Below are 12,098 nucleotides of genomic sequence, written 5' to 3'. Positions count from 1 at the left end.
AATGAAAACCTGTGCGGGGTAAGTCTTAGAGTTGTGTTCACAGACAAGTTTCTTTAGTTGGAGAGAAATTTAGCCACAAACACTGTTAAAATAATTCTCATTTGTCTGTCTCCTCAGGAATGATGTATAGTTTTGTATGTCAATTTAAACCTTACTGCATTACACTGGATAACTTCGTTTATTCCCCAACCATCAGTGGTTAAACTTGGCCGCAGCCTAATAATTGCCGATACCTATTAGTAGTGTCCCTCATTCATGCTTATTTTAACACTGTAGAATCTGGCCTTCTGATTTATTGTAATACACTTTTCTTAACACAGTATCAATATATGTATTACTAAGTATCATTCAAGAACTGCAGGGCTTGGGTGTAAATTTTTTTGCGTTAAGTGGCATTTTTAGGTCAGTGTTTAGAAAAGCCTTTTTTTTTTTTTTCCCCTTTGCTACAGTCAGTTCTGTCCAGACCTTAGTTATTTTCTATTCATTTTGTGTTCACTTAGCACACGTGCCTATGAAACTGCCACCCTTCAACAGCAGGAATTACTGAAGAGGTAGGTTTGACTGTAGAATGCTGGTTTTTTTTTTTTTTTTTTAGTGCCTAGCTTTTAAGTAGTATAGTGTAATTTCTTAACTTTTTCCATCTTCCTTTTCAAAATTCTTAAAGGAAAATAAAGATTTGTTTCTGTGGAGCAAGTACACTTTAGTGAAAGGGACCAACACGTGGTGTTTCACTCAGTGAAACTGAAGGAATTGTTCATTTTTGTGTAGAAACGCAGCCTGTCTTTGCTTCTGAAAACAGACCAGAGGTTTGAAATTGATAGCCTCCAGGAATACATCTCTACCGTAGTCAGTGTATTACTAGTTTCGCAATAACCGACAGCTTTTGCCTAACTGTGGAAGCACCCTTGGAAGCCAGGCGCGGACAACCGCGGCCGGACCCCTCCGGGCCGGGCGGCCCGGCACCGAGCTCCGCCGCCGGCCGGGAACGGGGCGCAGGCGCGGGGCGGGCCGGGCCGCCCCCTGCCCGCAGCGGGAACCGCCGGCACGGAGCCGGGAGCGCCGCCGCCCCCCGGCCGGGCGGGTGCGGGAGGTGGGCCGGAGGAGGCAGGCTGCGAGAGGAGAGGGGCCGTGCGCCCGGCCGGCCCTGCCCTGCCCTCGGCTCCGCTTCCTGCCTGGTAACGGGCGCTCGGGAGTTGAAAGCCCCGCAGTGGGTAGCGACGGGGCCGGCCTTTTGTTAATGGTGATTTAAAAACGACAGGCTTTGGGTTCATAACCGGCTGGGGGGAAGGAAAAACCAGCCCTGCTGGGGAGAGCACCGGGAAAAAATGTCGGCGTGGGGCGGCTGGGTGCCAGCGGGGCCTGCCTGCGGCACCTGGGCCAGGGCGGTAACACGGCCTCACCTTCCCGAGGGGTAACAAACACTGATGCTGCAACAGGAGTGCCAAAAGAAGCGTGTGGGAAAGGGGCTAGGACTTGAGACAAAGAGGTAAATTGGAAAAAGAATCTGGTAAAGCGTTAGTAAGGAAAAACTGAACTTAAGAAGCCCTGAAAAAGGGAACCTAGCAACGTTTGGGAGCTTGCTGATGAAAATACCCAAATTATCAGTGATGGAAGCATTCTTTCTAAAACAATTTTTTGTTTACAGAAGTACTCCCACTGAAAGTGTGTGAATTTCTAATACTCTGTTCTGTTTTCTAGTTTATTCTGAAGGCTGCTATTGAATTTGCATGGATTTGAAAGTGGAAGGAGTTGCTGCATCCCCTCGAAGGCAGACTCAGCTGTCATCGAGGGGGAAAAAACGTAGTCAAGTATGTTAATGGAAGGCTTGTGGTTGTTTTCTATCCCTACTTTGAATCCTTTACAAAACTTTAATCATAGGTAAAGTCGTGTGCTTCTAGTTCAAAACTTTTTAAGACATGCTGTAGAGAGGGAAACTTTTAAAGAAATTACTTTTGTCAGAAAGTGATAGTTTAGTATGATAACTCAGTATGACAGTTTCTCAAATAAAGGAAAGGATTGCAAAAAGAAACACACATCCTAAAATAACCAATCTTCTGCATGCATAGGTAGGATGCAGGGAACTCAAGAACAAACTAGGGTTTTCAGTAGAGACTTTTTGTGCTTTTTCAGATTCCTGCTGAAAGTAGCAACAGGTGTGATTACGTTTTTGTTTTCCAAGGAAGCAATACAGTAAAGCAACCCCCAAAACATAATTTCAGAAGGCATCATTTCAAACTGTCATGGTGTGAAATAAATCGCAGTGCTCAGCACTCATTATGAAAGGGATTTTTTTTTTTTCAGGTAATAGCCAACATTTTGAGATAAGATAGGTAGACAACACCCACAAGATTACTGTAGCAGAAACTCAGACTAACTTTTGAAAGCCTGGTTAGTGCAAATATGAACTTGGATTATGAGAGTCACTGGTTTTATTATAGCTAGGGTAAATATTAATATTTTTATAACAATTGATTTTTCCCACAGATATGGAATTCTTTAAGCCTGCAAAATAAACTTCTTTTGTAATACTCCCTCAGCCTGCAAGCACCCATTTGGCCTCCATATTTGTCAGATGATCTTGGTCATTTATCATAGGTTGTAAAAGAAATATCCATTTTTTGCTAATCTCTCACCCATTCTTTCCTTCAGTTTTTCACACCCATCAGTTTCCCAAATTCAGACTTCCTACTACATGACTCTTGGTGGTTTGGAAAAGTATATCATAGATAAAAATGAGGCTGAAACGATGTCCTTCACCTAGTAAATATGGACAGTCTTCAGGATGATTTTGTTTGCTTTCTTCCTGATTTGATGACTTCCAGGAAAGGAATTACATGAAGACTAAAAGATTAACATTAAAATCTAGAATATAGTGTGTTCTTTTCCTTAAGGAAGTTGAAATAGTTAAGAAAAAACGTGTACTTGTGATTTAATGCATTGAAAAAATACACATGACTTGGTGCACTGTATATGCATAGAAAACAAGACTTTGGTTAGTTTAGTCTAAGAAATAAAAGTAAATTGCACTTGATCTCTTAAAAAGCTTTTTACACATTTGACCACAAGGTGGTGGTGTTTATTATGTGCGACCTGCCGGGAGAGACGCTTTTCTTGGAATACCCTTTCCTGAAGGCACAAGAGGGTGGTGTTGCTCACCTCTGAGCCTGTTTTTTCAGGAATATGGTGCTATTTGTGGGGAAGAAAGCAGTTAGAGTACTGTGACAGCTCTCAAATCATGAAAGGTATTAGGCCACAGCTGGAAACAGAATATCTGCGCAGTTCAGACTGTCATCTTGAGATCTCTGTGCTGTTAAAAAAAAAAAAAGTTAAAAACCAAGATGCTAGCAGGACATGCACAAAGCACAGTTTCTTTCCTGACTGGAAGGCTAGTTGGGGGAATTGTTACAATATGCTAGCTCCGGTCATAGGTCATACAGTCTTCTCTAAGGATTTGCTGTTGGCTGTTTTCAGAAATGCAATAGCGAGGGAGATGGAGCTTTGACTTGAGTCTTCCTCTCCCCGTGTTCTTGCCTAGTTGAGTTTGAAGATCCATGTGGTACACAGTCGTGCAAAATTAGCAGTGTGAGTATAGACGCTGCCTAGGCACCATCATGCGCTGTTGCACTAAAGCTGAGAAGATAGGGCTATACCAAATACCTGTGCTACTTCGGAGTCTGAGCTACCACCGTGTGAGCCAGCTGACCATCTGTACTGTGGTTTTGGTTTATGGGCTGGCTGAGGGGTTGCCTAACAAACATCCCAACCAGTTAGGACCACATGACCTGGTGAACAGGGATTATACAATCAAAATCCCAGGAAAAAGGACAATTTTGAAGGCATTGTTGATAGCTGGCATGGACAGTATCTGGATTCTTAATGACTAGAAATCTTTGTCTTGATGAATATCAAGTCTTTTTGTCTCATGATCTGTAAGGATCAACTTTCATTGAAAAGTTTTTGTTTTGGAATTTCCTGAGTGGCATCTCAGTCAAGGATAGATACTTTGAGGCATTGTTTCGAAATACTCCAAGGGAAGCTGAAAGGGAGAGCTGTGCATTTTAATCCTGATCCTTGTCAGCATGTAATAATACTGTGTCCTTTTAGGGGTGGAGACCAGATACACGGGCTTCTCGTGGTCCTCGCCCACCAGAGTAAGTCTGCTTCTAGTTTTCATCTGACTTGTTTAATTGCTTTATTAACACCCTGCATATGCATGTATTGGTATGTAAATCACCGTTACTTGAAATTTATCATCTTAGGTTTGTTCTCTATGAATTATATTTAAAGTTCTCAATTATGAATTTATGTTAGTGAAGTGCCTTAAAGACAGCGTATCTTTCTACATTATTTTGCAAGCATGTGTCACCATGACCTTGGATTGTTTGTATTTTCCTCAAAGAACTTCAATTTCTGTATATTGTCAGTCATTCTCTAATGAAAAATGACTGGGAATTAAAGAGCTCTTTCATTTGAAGAAGCAATCTCATTATAAAAGGGTTGTTTGGAAATACTGGCAGTAAAATGCAAAAATAAATGCAGTTGTGGTGCTCCAGAGTATACCTAAAGTGAAGACAGAAGGCACAGAGATGTATTAATAATTTGAATGTTTTAATTTCTTTAAGCAAAATGAAATACTGAAGTATAGTTTACTTCTACTGCATAGCTGGCTTCCATTATATTAATCTCGTCCAAATAATTTGAAAGGTTTACATCCCAAGGAGCTATTGCTTCACCGTTGGCTCTCTGGTGACTAATTAGAGGGGGATGTTGCCACAGACCTGCTGTGGAAGACAGGGATAAGGAGTCCTTGATTTGCGATTTTGTCGCAGGAGCTCCTGGTGGGGATTGAAGAGGAGCCAGGATGGCCTTGCTGGACTGTCTGAGGCTGGGAGTGAAGAAGGGCCTTGCAGGGGCCTTCCGCAGCTGCTGGGGTACTCTGCAGCTGGGAGAGAGGAAAAGCTCAGTGTCTGGTTCCTGAGCTGTTGTAAGAGGCACTAATAGGCATTTGCAGAGTAGGCTGTTTCCAGTTGTAATGAAACTCTGTTCAGAGTAGGGAAACTTTTGTGAAGGAGCTAATACTTACATATAATATAATAACTATAATAATGCACATGATATAATAACTAATAGGCAGCTTGCTTTTACTGTAATTGAAAAATAAGAGAACATACTGCTCTTAAAATCATTTTAACTTCCTGCAGGGTGCCATGCCTAGATCTAAGGAGGCTGGGAGATTCTGATGAAGAGGTAATTATAAATCAGTTTTGTTTTAAATAGTTTTTAGAATTCATGTGTTGCAGGAGTTTATAAAAATATGACTGAATATAAAACAATTATGGTTGCTATCCTTTGTAATTTTAGGATGAGAACTCCTACATACCATACAGTAGGGGTTATCCTCATACTTGCCCTCTAGATTCATCTTCAGATTGGAGAACATCATTACAAATGCCGCCTGCACAGCATCTTCCATCTCAACAGGTAGGTCTGTCACTACAAATCTTTTCAAAATTTGCCCCTTTAGTAGTAATTTAGAAAAGTATCCTTAGCATTATCATACAAGTTTTTTTTTTTTTTTTAAATTAAATTCTCATCTCGTAACGCTACTGGTTCAAAATATTTTTGGCAAAATACTTTTTATTGAGAACCCTCTAGAATATTTCAAAAATCCAGTTTCTTTGCTCTTCTTCATTGGTAGATGAATTCATTCTTTGCATTGTACTCAATTTGAAGAGATATTTTAATAACTAACTTTATTTACTATTTGTGAAAACAACTGAAAAACTTAATAGTTTTGAGATAGAAAATGTGGAACTTTTGTTTATCTAGACAAAGTGTAACTTACAAAAATAATAAAGATCAATAGTGGTCATTAAGCATACAATTGAGGAAAACAACCTAAGTTTGCAAAGAGTAAGTATTATTTCTGTGGCAGAATAGTTACTTTTGATGAAAAGGAAACTTTGGAGTTAAATGCAACAATTTCTTAGAGTTTTGTTTAGTCTCTTGTCCATAAAACACAACTGTGATTTTAACTTTGGAATTATGTTTAATTGGTCTAAACACTTTTATTATTAAAATTTCCTGAACAAATACCAACATTTTTTTCCTGGATGACTAAGAAACTTAATTACCACTAGTCTTAGATACTTTGTAAGGGAAATCAGTAGTCCAGATGTTAATATTCTGATTTATAGATTGATAGCACTGTTCAGGATTCAATATCCAGTATAATAAATTTAAGAATTAATTTAATTACTCGGTTATTACAGTTGTTCCCTGAATGCAAGAAAAGATTTCCTTTGAACTTTTACGTCTGAATTAAGTTTGGAAAAAGTGAATTTGACAACTTTTTATTTGTCTATTCACACAGCTGAGATTTTGCTAATTACTGTTTAATTGCTATTTTAAACAGATTTCTAGAAGGCCTTGTCAGAAGAAAACAGAGATAAAGTAGCTGAAAAAATATACACTGACAAAATTAGCAACCGAATAGCAGAGTACTGTGGTACATGGTCTGAAAGTGTTTAACTTCTTTTGTGTAAGAGGAACTAGTTTATTTAAGAGACTTTTTAATCTGTCATTTCTACATCAGTTAGTATTTTGAAAATGTTTCAAAAATTAACTAGAGGGAAAAGGTTGTAGTATTAAAAACTGTAGTCTTCTGTTAGTAGTTGCTAAATGTTTGAGAGATCAGATATTCCTGAATTAGTTTAAAAATTTTAGATGATACTGCCAACATAATTTTCTGTCATAGTCATAATCTTTTTAACATTTTACCATACATTTTTATTTGGTTAGGATGCAGGAAATATCCTAACTTATCAGTGTTACTAATTGATGGAAGAAATGGAAAATACAATGCTTAGAAATCCATTATTTCAAAATAAACAAACAAACAAACAAAACCCCATACATAAACCTAAGAAATACTAAATGAGTTTGTCTAGAACAGCAGTGTTGCCAGAGGGAAAACAACTATTAATACAATTACATATAATCTGTACTCCTTGAAGTAAATAATATATTGACTGGCATGGCAGGACTACGAATCAGCTGGAGCTATTAAGGTGAATGGGACAGGATTATCCTTTTATATGTTTCCCCATATGAGCAAATGTTTTCTCAACTTGAAACAAAATGTATTTAAATAAAAACTTAAGTATTTATTTTTTAAAATAGAGAAAATGTAGAGCAATGAGGTAGAATAGAGGAGAATGAAGTTTATGGGTAGCTTAATCCCTACACATTGTATCTTGCATCTACACATGGATGCTGTAAAATCAAAGACTTCCTGAGTTGCTGCATACTCAGAGGTGGGGGGAAAGAGGTTTCCTTACCCCTGCTGAATGCAAACAACCAGATCCTTGCAGTTTCTCAGTATGAGCTATAGCCTCTGGTCTGAATGTGTGCTGCTCAAGGCCGTGCCTCCCTGTCCTCCACACCTTGTACTCTGTAGAAGAGTCTGCTAAGAGTCTCCATCCTGATCAGTCTTGGTATCTCCTCCAGGGAAGGCACAGTGTCCTTTTTTGTTTTTTTTCTTTCCCTCCTTCAGGTTGCTTCATTTCTTCCAGTGTTATGGAAGGTAATTAGTAAAATTGTGAATAAAAACAGAGAAGTACAAAACATACCCAACACAAGGACAAATAGAAGTAGTTTTCTGAAAAGGTGATTTGAACATAAATAATTAATTTGCTGCGGCTTCTCACCTGTTCATTCGTATTGTTTAAACATCTCCATACTACCAGAAGCATAACAATTTTATTGTTTCTTAAAGTTCCAAGCTAATGAGAACATACCAACTCACATTCATTAGTTTAGGCTGTCTGTATGGATTGTACAACTGGAGAGTACTGGACTAGTAGTGCAGTAGTTCTCAGAATATCTACATACCCCATGTAGGTGTTTATACACCTCTTAAGATGCAACTGTAGATGTTTAACTGCAGATGGCTAATTTTCCTCTGAATGGCATTATAAGTGCAGTGTGTACGTATTTGAGTTGCTATACTCTTCTCAGCTCTGGATGCCTATAATTTCACATCTTGTTATACTTTTTTTTTTTTTTAATATTAAGTTCATACATATAAATCTGTCTAGCTGGAGGAGAGTTAACAAAAGGTTGTTAAGGCTTTGACTGTTTCAAGGCCTTTGTTTCGTTCTCTGCTTTCCTTTATCTTGTCTATTTCCTTTCTGCCTTCATTATGTTTTAAATACTGTAGTGCTGAATTTGCAGTAATGCATCTTCTGTTCATTTACCCTCTTTTTGCCATCTCTCTTGTCTCTTTTTTTTTTTTTTTTGCTTGACTTTTACTTTTGGGGAGAAGATTTTCAAGCAGTTTTGAAATATTTTAATACATTCTTCTGAGCGGCCTTTATTTCTGCATTGCTTGCTTCTGGGCCCTGACTGAGCGTTTCTTTAGCAAGATATGTTCCGACTTCCTCGATAACAGACTATGTAAGTAAATCTTCCCAAAATAGGTCACTTTTGGAGGAATAATTTGAATACTGTCTTATCACTCAGGAATTAACCAGTGAAGGGATGTAGATCCTCTTTTGAAAGAGAAAGCTGCCCTTTCAAGAACATAAATCTTTTGGTTTTTTTTTTTTTTTTTGAAAAACGATTTTGTAGAACAGGACTGTTCACTGCTGCTTCAAGATGAGATGTGCCAAGCAGAGAGGCTAGATAAGGCCGTCTTATTTTTGTTAGCGTTGAAGGGATATCATTTAAACATTGAAGGTGTTATTCAGGGAGGAGAGAAAGAAGAATGGAGTTCTGGGCTTCTCACATTGCTGTTGTTCCTACTGATCAGCCTCAACTGCATGGAGCACTAAAAGAAACATAAAGTTAGGAAGTTACTTAGTTGGCTTCACAGCCTTTCTGACTGGTGTTGTTGTAGGGAAGGGCATGTAGGGACTAATACTCATATGCCATCCAAGCTTATTAGAAACTGTGATTGGAAAAAACCACTCATTAGCCCATTTTCAGCAATCCAAAATCAAATGTCAGAATTCCTGTTTTAGTCATCTGTAACATTGGCTTGTAGGACAGCACCACAGAGTCTTGACTTTGTGTAAAGTTACTTGGCTGTTTACTACTTAGATTACAAAAAAAAAAAAAAAAAGGCAGAATGTGAAGAACTCCATGAAAACGAAGCCTGAATGTGCAGTCATATTTGTATTTTTTCCTTAATGTGAAGCATAGTGTCAAGTAGTTTCATAAGTTTTAGTATATGGGAATTACAAAAATGGTGTTCTCTTTCAATGTATCAACCAGAGGCATTTATATCGATATTTCTTTGCTCTAGCATTCTATTTTAGAGCAGAAGATAATACCGGAAGATCTGCCATCCCCAACAGACAAATACAAACTGAAGTATCGTCAGTATGAAGAAGATTTGAAGGAAGAATATAAGCAGTATTCTGAGAGAATTGCAGAAAAGAAAAGAGGCCACAAACAGTGTCCAGAAACTTCAATAAAGGTAGCTGGCAAAGTAAAAATTGTATTTTTAAGTAGTACATTTGAGTGGGTAATTCATTACAGCGTATAGAGTGATTTGAATGTGCATGTAAAGAGTGATTTGAATGTGCGTGTAAATAATTTCTTCCATGTATTTATTGTAAAGACATTTCCCTGTATGGTTTCAACATTTAACGTTGAGTAGGATATAAAATAAAGTTTGCTTCAGTTCCTCCAGAATGAGAAACTGGTGCTCTGAGAATCAAAAGTGTGCTTTTGTTTTCTGATGAGAAATGTTATCATTTGCCCTTATAGTGTACATCTATCCTAAGTGTCAAGATTAGCATAATTGATAGGAATAAGTTTTCTGCTGAAGAAGATGAGAGTAAAAAGAACTTGGTAAAATGTTATTTATGTTATTTCCAAATACTGAGATGCGTTCCATTTTTTATTTCTTTTTTAATATTATATTAAATTATGATGCTACCTAGGATTTAGAAAAGAAGGGGTGAAATATGCGGTCTGTACCTTTGAGAGCTACTAACACTGAAAATCGAAAGAATTTTTAAAATAATGGAAGATAATATCTGTGTTTTTTGCTTTGGCCTTTCTTAAGATCCAGTACAGCTAGTCTGCAAAGTTGGACTGCAAGCTATATTGATTCTTCCAGTTTCTCTGTTTGTTTTTAAATTAAGACTAAGGTGCAAACAAGGGAAGATCAGTGGAGGAAAAATGTGAAAAAAAAGATGGGAATAACTGACCTGTTCTGGAAGAGAGAGTAGAAAAAAGTGTCTGCATGGAGCAAAATATGTTATTTCAGGTATAAAGAGGTCCAGGAGAACAGGCTCCTAGCAAGTAACAGGAAACAAAAATGAGCGACATCTGTGAGGACTGGTCAAATGCTACATTGTGCCGAGGGTGGATGACCACTTAAAGATCTTAATGAAAGGCTAAATACGCAGATGCTGAGCTTCCTTAAGCTGAGCTTCCAAGATGTAAATCCTTTATATGTTGTACTGCAAGCCCATCAAAAGGGTATTTACAGGAGTAGCCAAGTTAGTCTGAAACTGAAGAAGTAGCTGGCAAACTGTATTGGATTTACGTGGCACGGGCTTGGTAGCAGGGAGCTGCAGGAGTGGCCTCTGTGAGCAGAGCCCAGCAGCTGCCCCATGTCAGATCAGAGCCAGCTCCAGATGGCTCCAAAAGGGACCTGCTGCTGGCCAGAGCCAAGCCAGTGAGCAATGCTGGTTGGGCCTCTGGGAGAGCAGAGTTAAGGAAGGGAAAAAAACTGCTGCACTACAGCAGCTGGGAGAGAGGAGTGAGAAGCAGCCCTGCAGGCCCCCAGGTCAGTGCAGCAGGAGGGCAGGAGGTGCTCCAGGCAGGCAGCAGAATTCCCCTGCGGCCTGCGGAGAGGCCCCTGGTGGAGCAGGCTGTCCCCCTGCAGCCCATGGGTCCCACACAGAGCAGATCTCCACGCTGCAGCCCGTGGAGGAGCCCCCGGTGGAGCAGGTGGAGGTGGCCTGGAGGAGGCTGCGGCCCATGGAGAGCCCCCGCAGGAGCAGGCCCCGGGCCGGAGCTGCAGCCCGTGGAGAGGAGCCCACGCAGGAGCAGGGGGCCTGGGGGGAGCTGCCGCCCGTGGGGGACCCGTGCTGGAGCAGTTTGCTCCTGGGGGATGGACCCCGTGGTACGGAGCCGTGTGGGAGCAGTTCTTGAAGAGCTGCTGCCTGTGGGCAGCCCCCGCAGGCTCAGTTCGGGAAGGACGGCATCCCGTGGGAGGGACCCCACGGGGAGCAGGGGCAGAGAGGGACCGTGAAGGAGCGGCGGAGACGAAACATTAGAGACTGACCACAGCCCCCATTCCCCTTTCCCCTGCAGCACTAGGGGGGAGGAGGTGGAAGAGGGTGGATGGGGGGAAAGTGTTTTTAGTTTGCTTTTGGTTTCTCACTGCTCTAGTCTGCTAGTGATAGGCAATGAATTACATTAATCTCCCAACGCTGAGTCTGTTTTGCCCATGACGATAATTGTTGAGTGATCCTCCTGTCCTCTTCTCAACCCTTGAGCCCTATCCATCGTATTTTCTCCCCCTTCCCTTTGGGGAGGGTGAGTGAGAGAGTGATTGTGGTAGCAGGGTAAAACCACCACACAAGTATAAACTGAGAGAGAAAAAGCAGAACTGGCTCATTCCTAGTGCTTTTGGGTTCCAGAAAGATGCATGCTAAGTGCTAGAAGCTATGCGTGTCAGTTTTTGTGACAGATTTTAATATATCTAACAAAGACTATTCTGCTAGACATTATTGCTATCTGATTAAATAATAAATTTCAATAGATTTCAAGATATTTATCATCTGATTTGTGGAACTTGCAATAACTTCTCTGAAAAGAAGCTGCTCCTAGAGCAGAATAGGTAATGAAACCTACATTACTGATTTGTGTCCCGTGTTTCCTCCTTCCCAACTTCTGTAAATGCAGTCTCCTTTGTTCATACAGTCTCCTTGCTTCATATCCTCCATGTGGGAAATATTTCTGTAATATATTCAGACTGATTTACAAGTCTCTTACACCCAGTTCAGCAATATACTTCAGCTGTTCCTTATCCAGCCTTTATTTAACTTCTTTGCTGGTCAAGAAATGACACATCT

At 40.0% G+C, this 12,098-nt stretch overlaps 1 protein-coding gene across 5 annotated transcripts in view; it reads left to right on the top strand.

Annotated features, from left to right (window-relative positions):
* The first annotated feature begins 104 nt into the window (after positions 1-104).
* CAPS2 (calcyphosine 2) overlaps positions 105-12,098 on the top strand; it is a 33,100-nt gene continuing 21,106 nt past the window's right edge. For 2 of the 5 annotated variants that reach the window (XM_080606661.1, XM_080606658.1), the window contains exons 1-6: positions 105-1,175; positions 1,699-1,808; positions 4,105-4,151; positions 5,202-5,247; positions 5,362-5,481; positions 9,308-9,481. In XM_080606661.1, the coding sequence (XP_080462787.1) occupies positions 1,728-1,808; positions 4,105-4,151; positions 5,202-5,247; positions 5,362-5,481; positions 9,308-9,481 (468 nt within the window). In that variant the 5' untranslated portion in view covers positions 105-1,175; positions 1,699-1,727. Of the gene's footprint in view, positions 1,487-1,698; positions 1,809-1,840; positions 1,879-4,104; positions 4,152-5,201; positions 5,248-5,361; positions 5,482-9,307; positions 9,482-12,098 lie in introns of those variants that run through there. The other 3 variants (XM_080606660.1, XM_080606659.1, XM_080606662.1) reach the window with 3 other exon arrangements.

The sequence above is a fragment of the Anser brachyrhynchus genome, assembly GCF_964034855.1.
Source record: "Anser brachyrhynchus genome assembly, chromosome: 1".
Classification (NCBI taxonomy): Eukaryota; Metazoa; Chordata; class Aves; order Anseriformes; family Anatidae; genus Anser; species Anser brachyrhynchus.
This window is presented reverse-complemented; position numbering and strand designations above follow the sequence as displayed.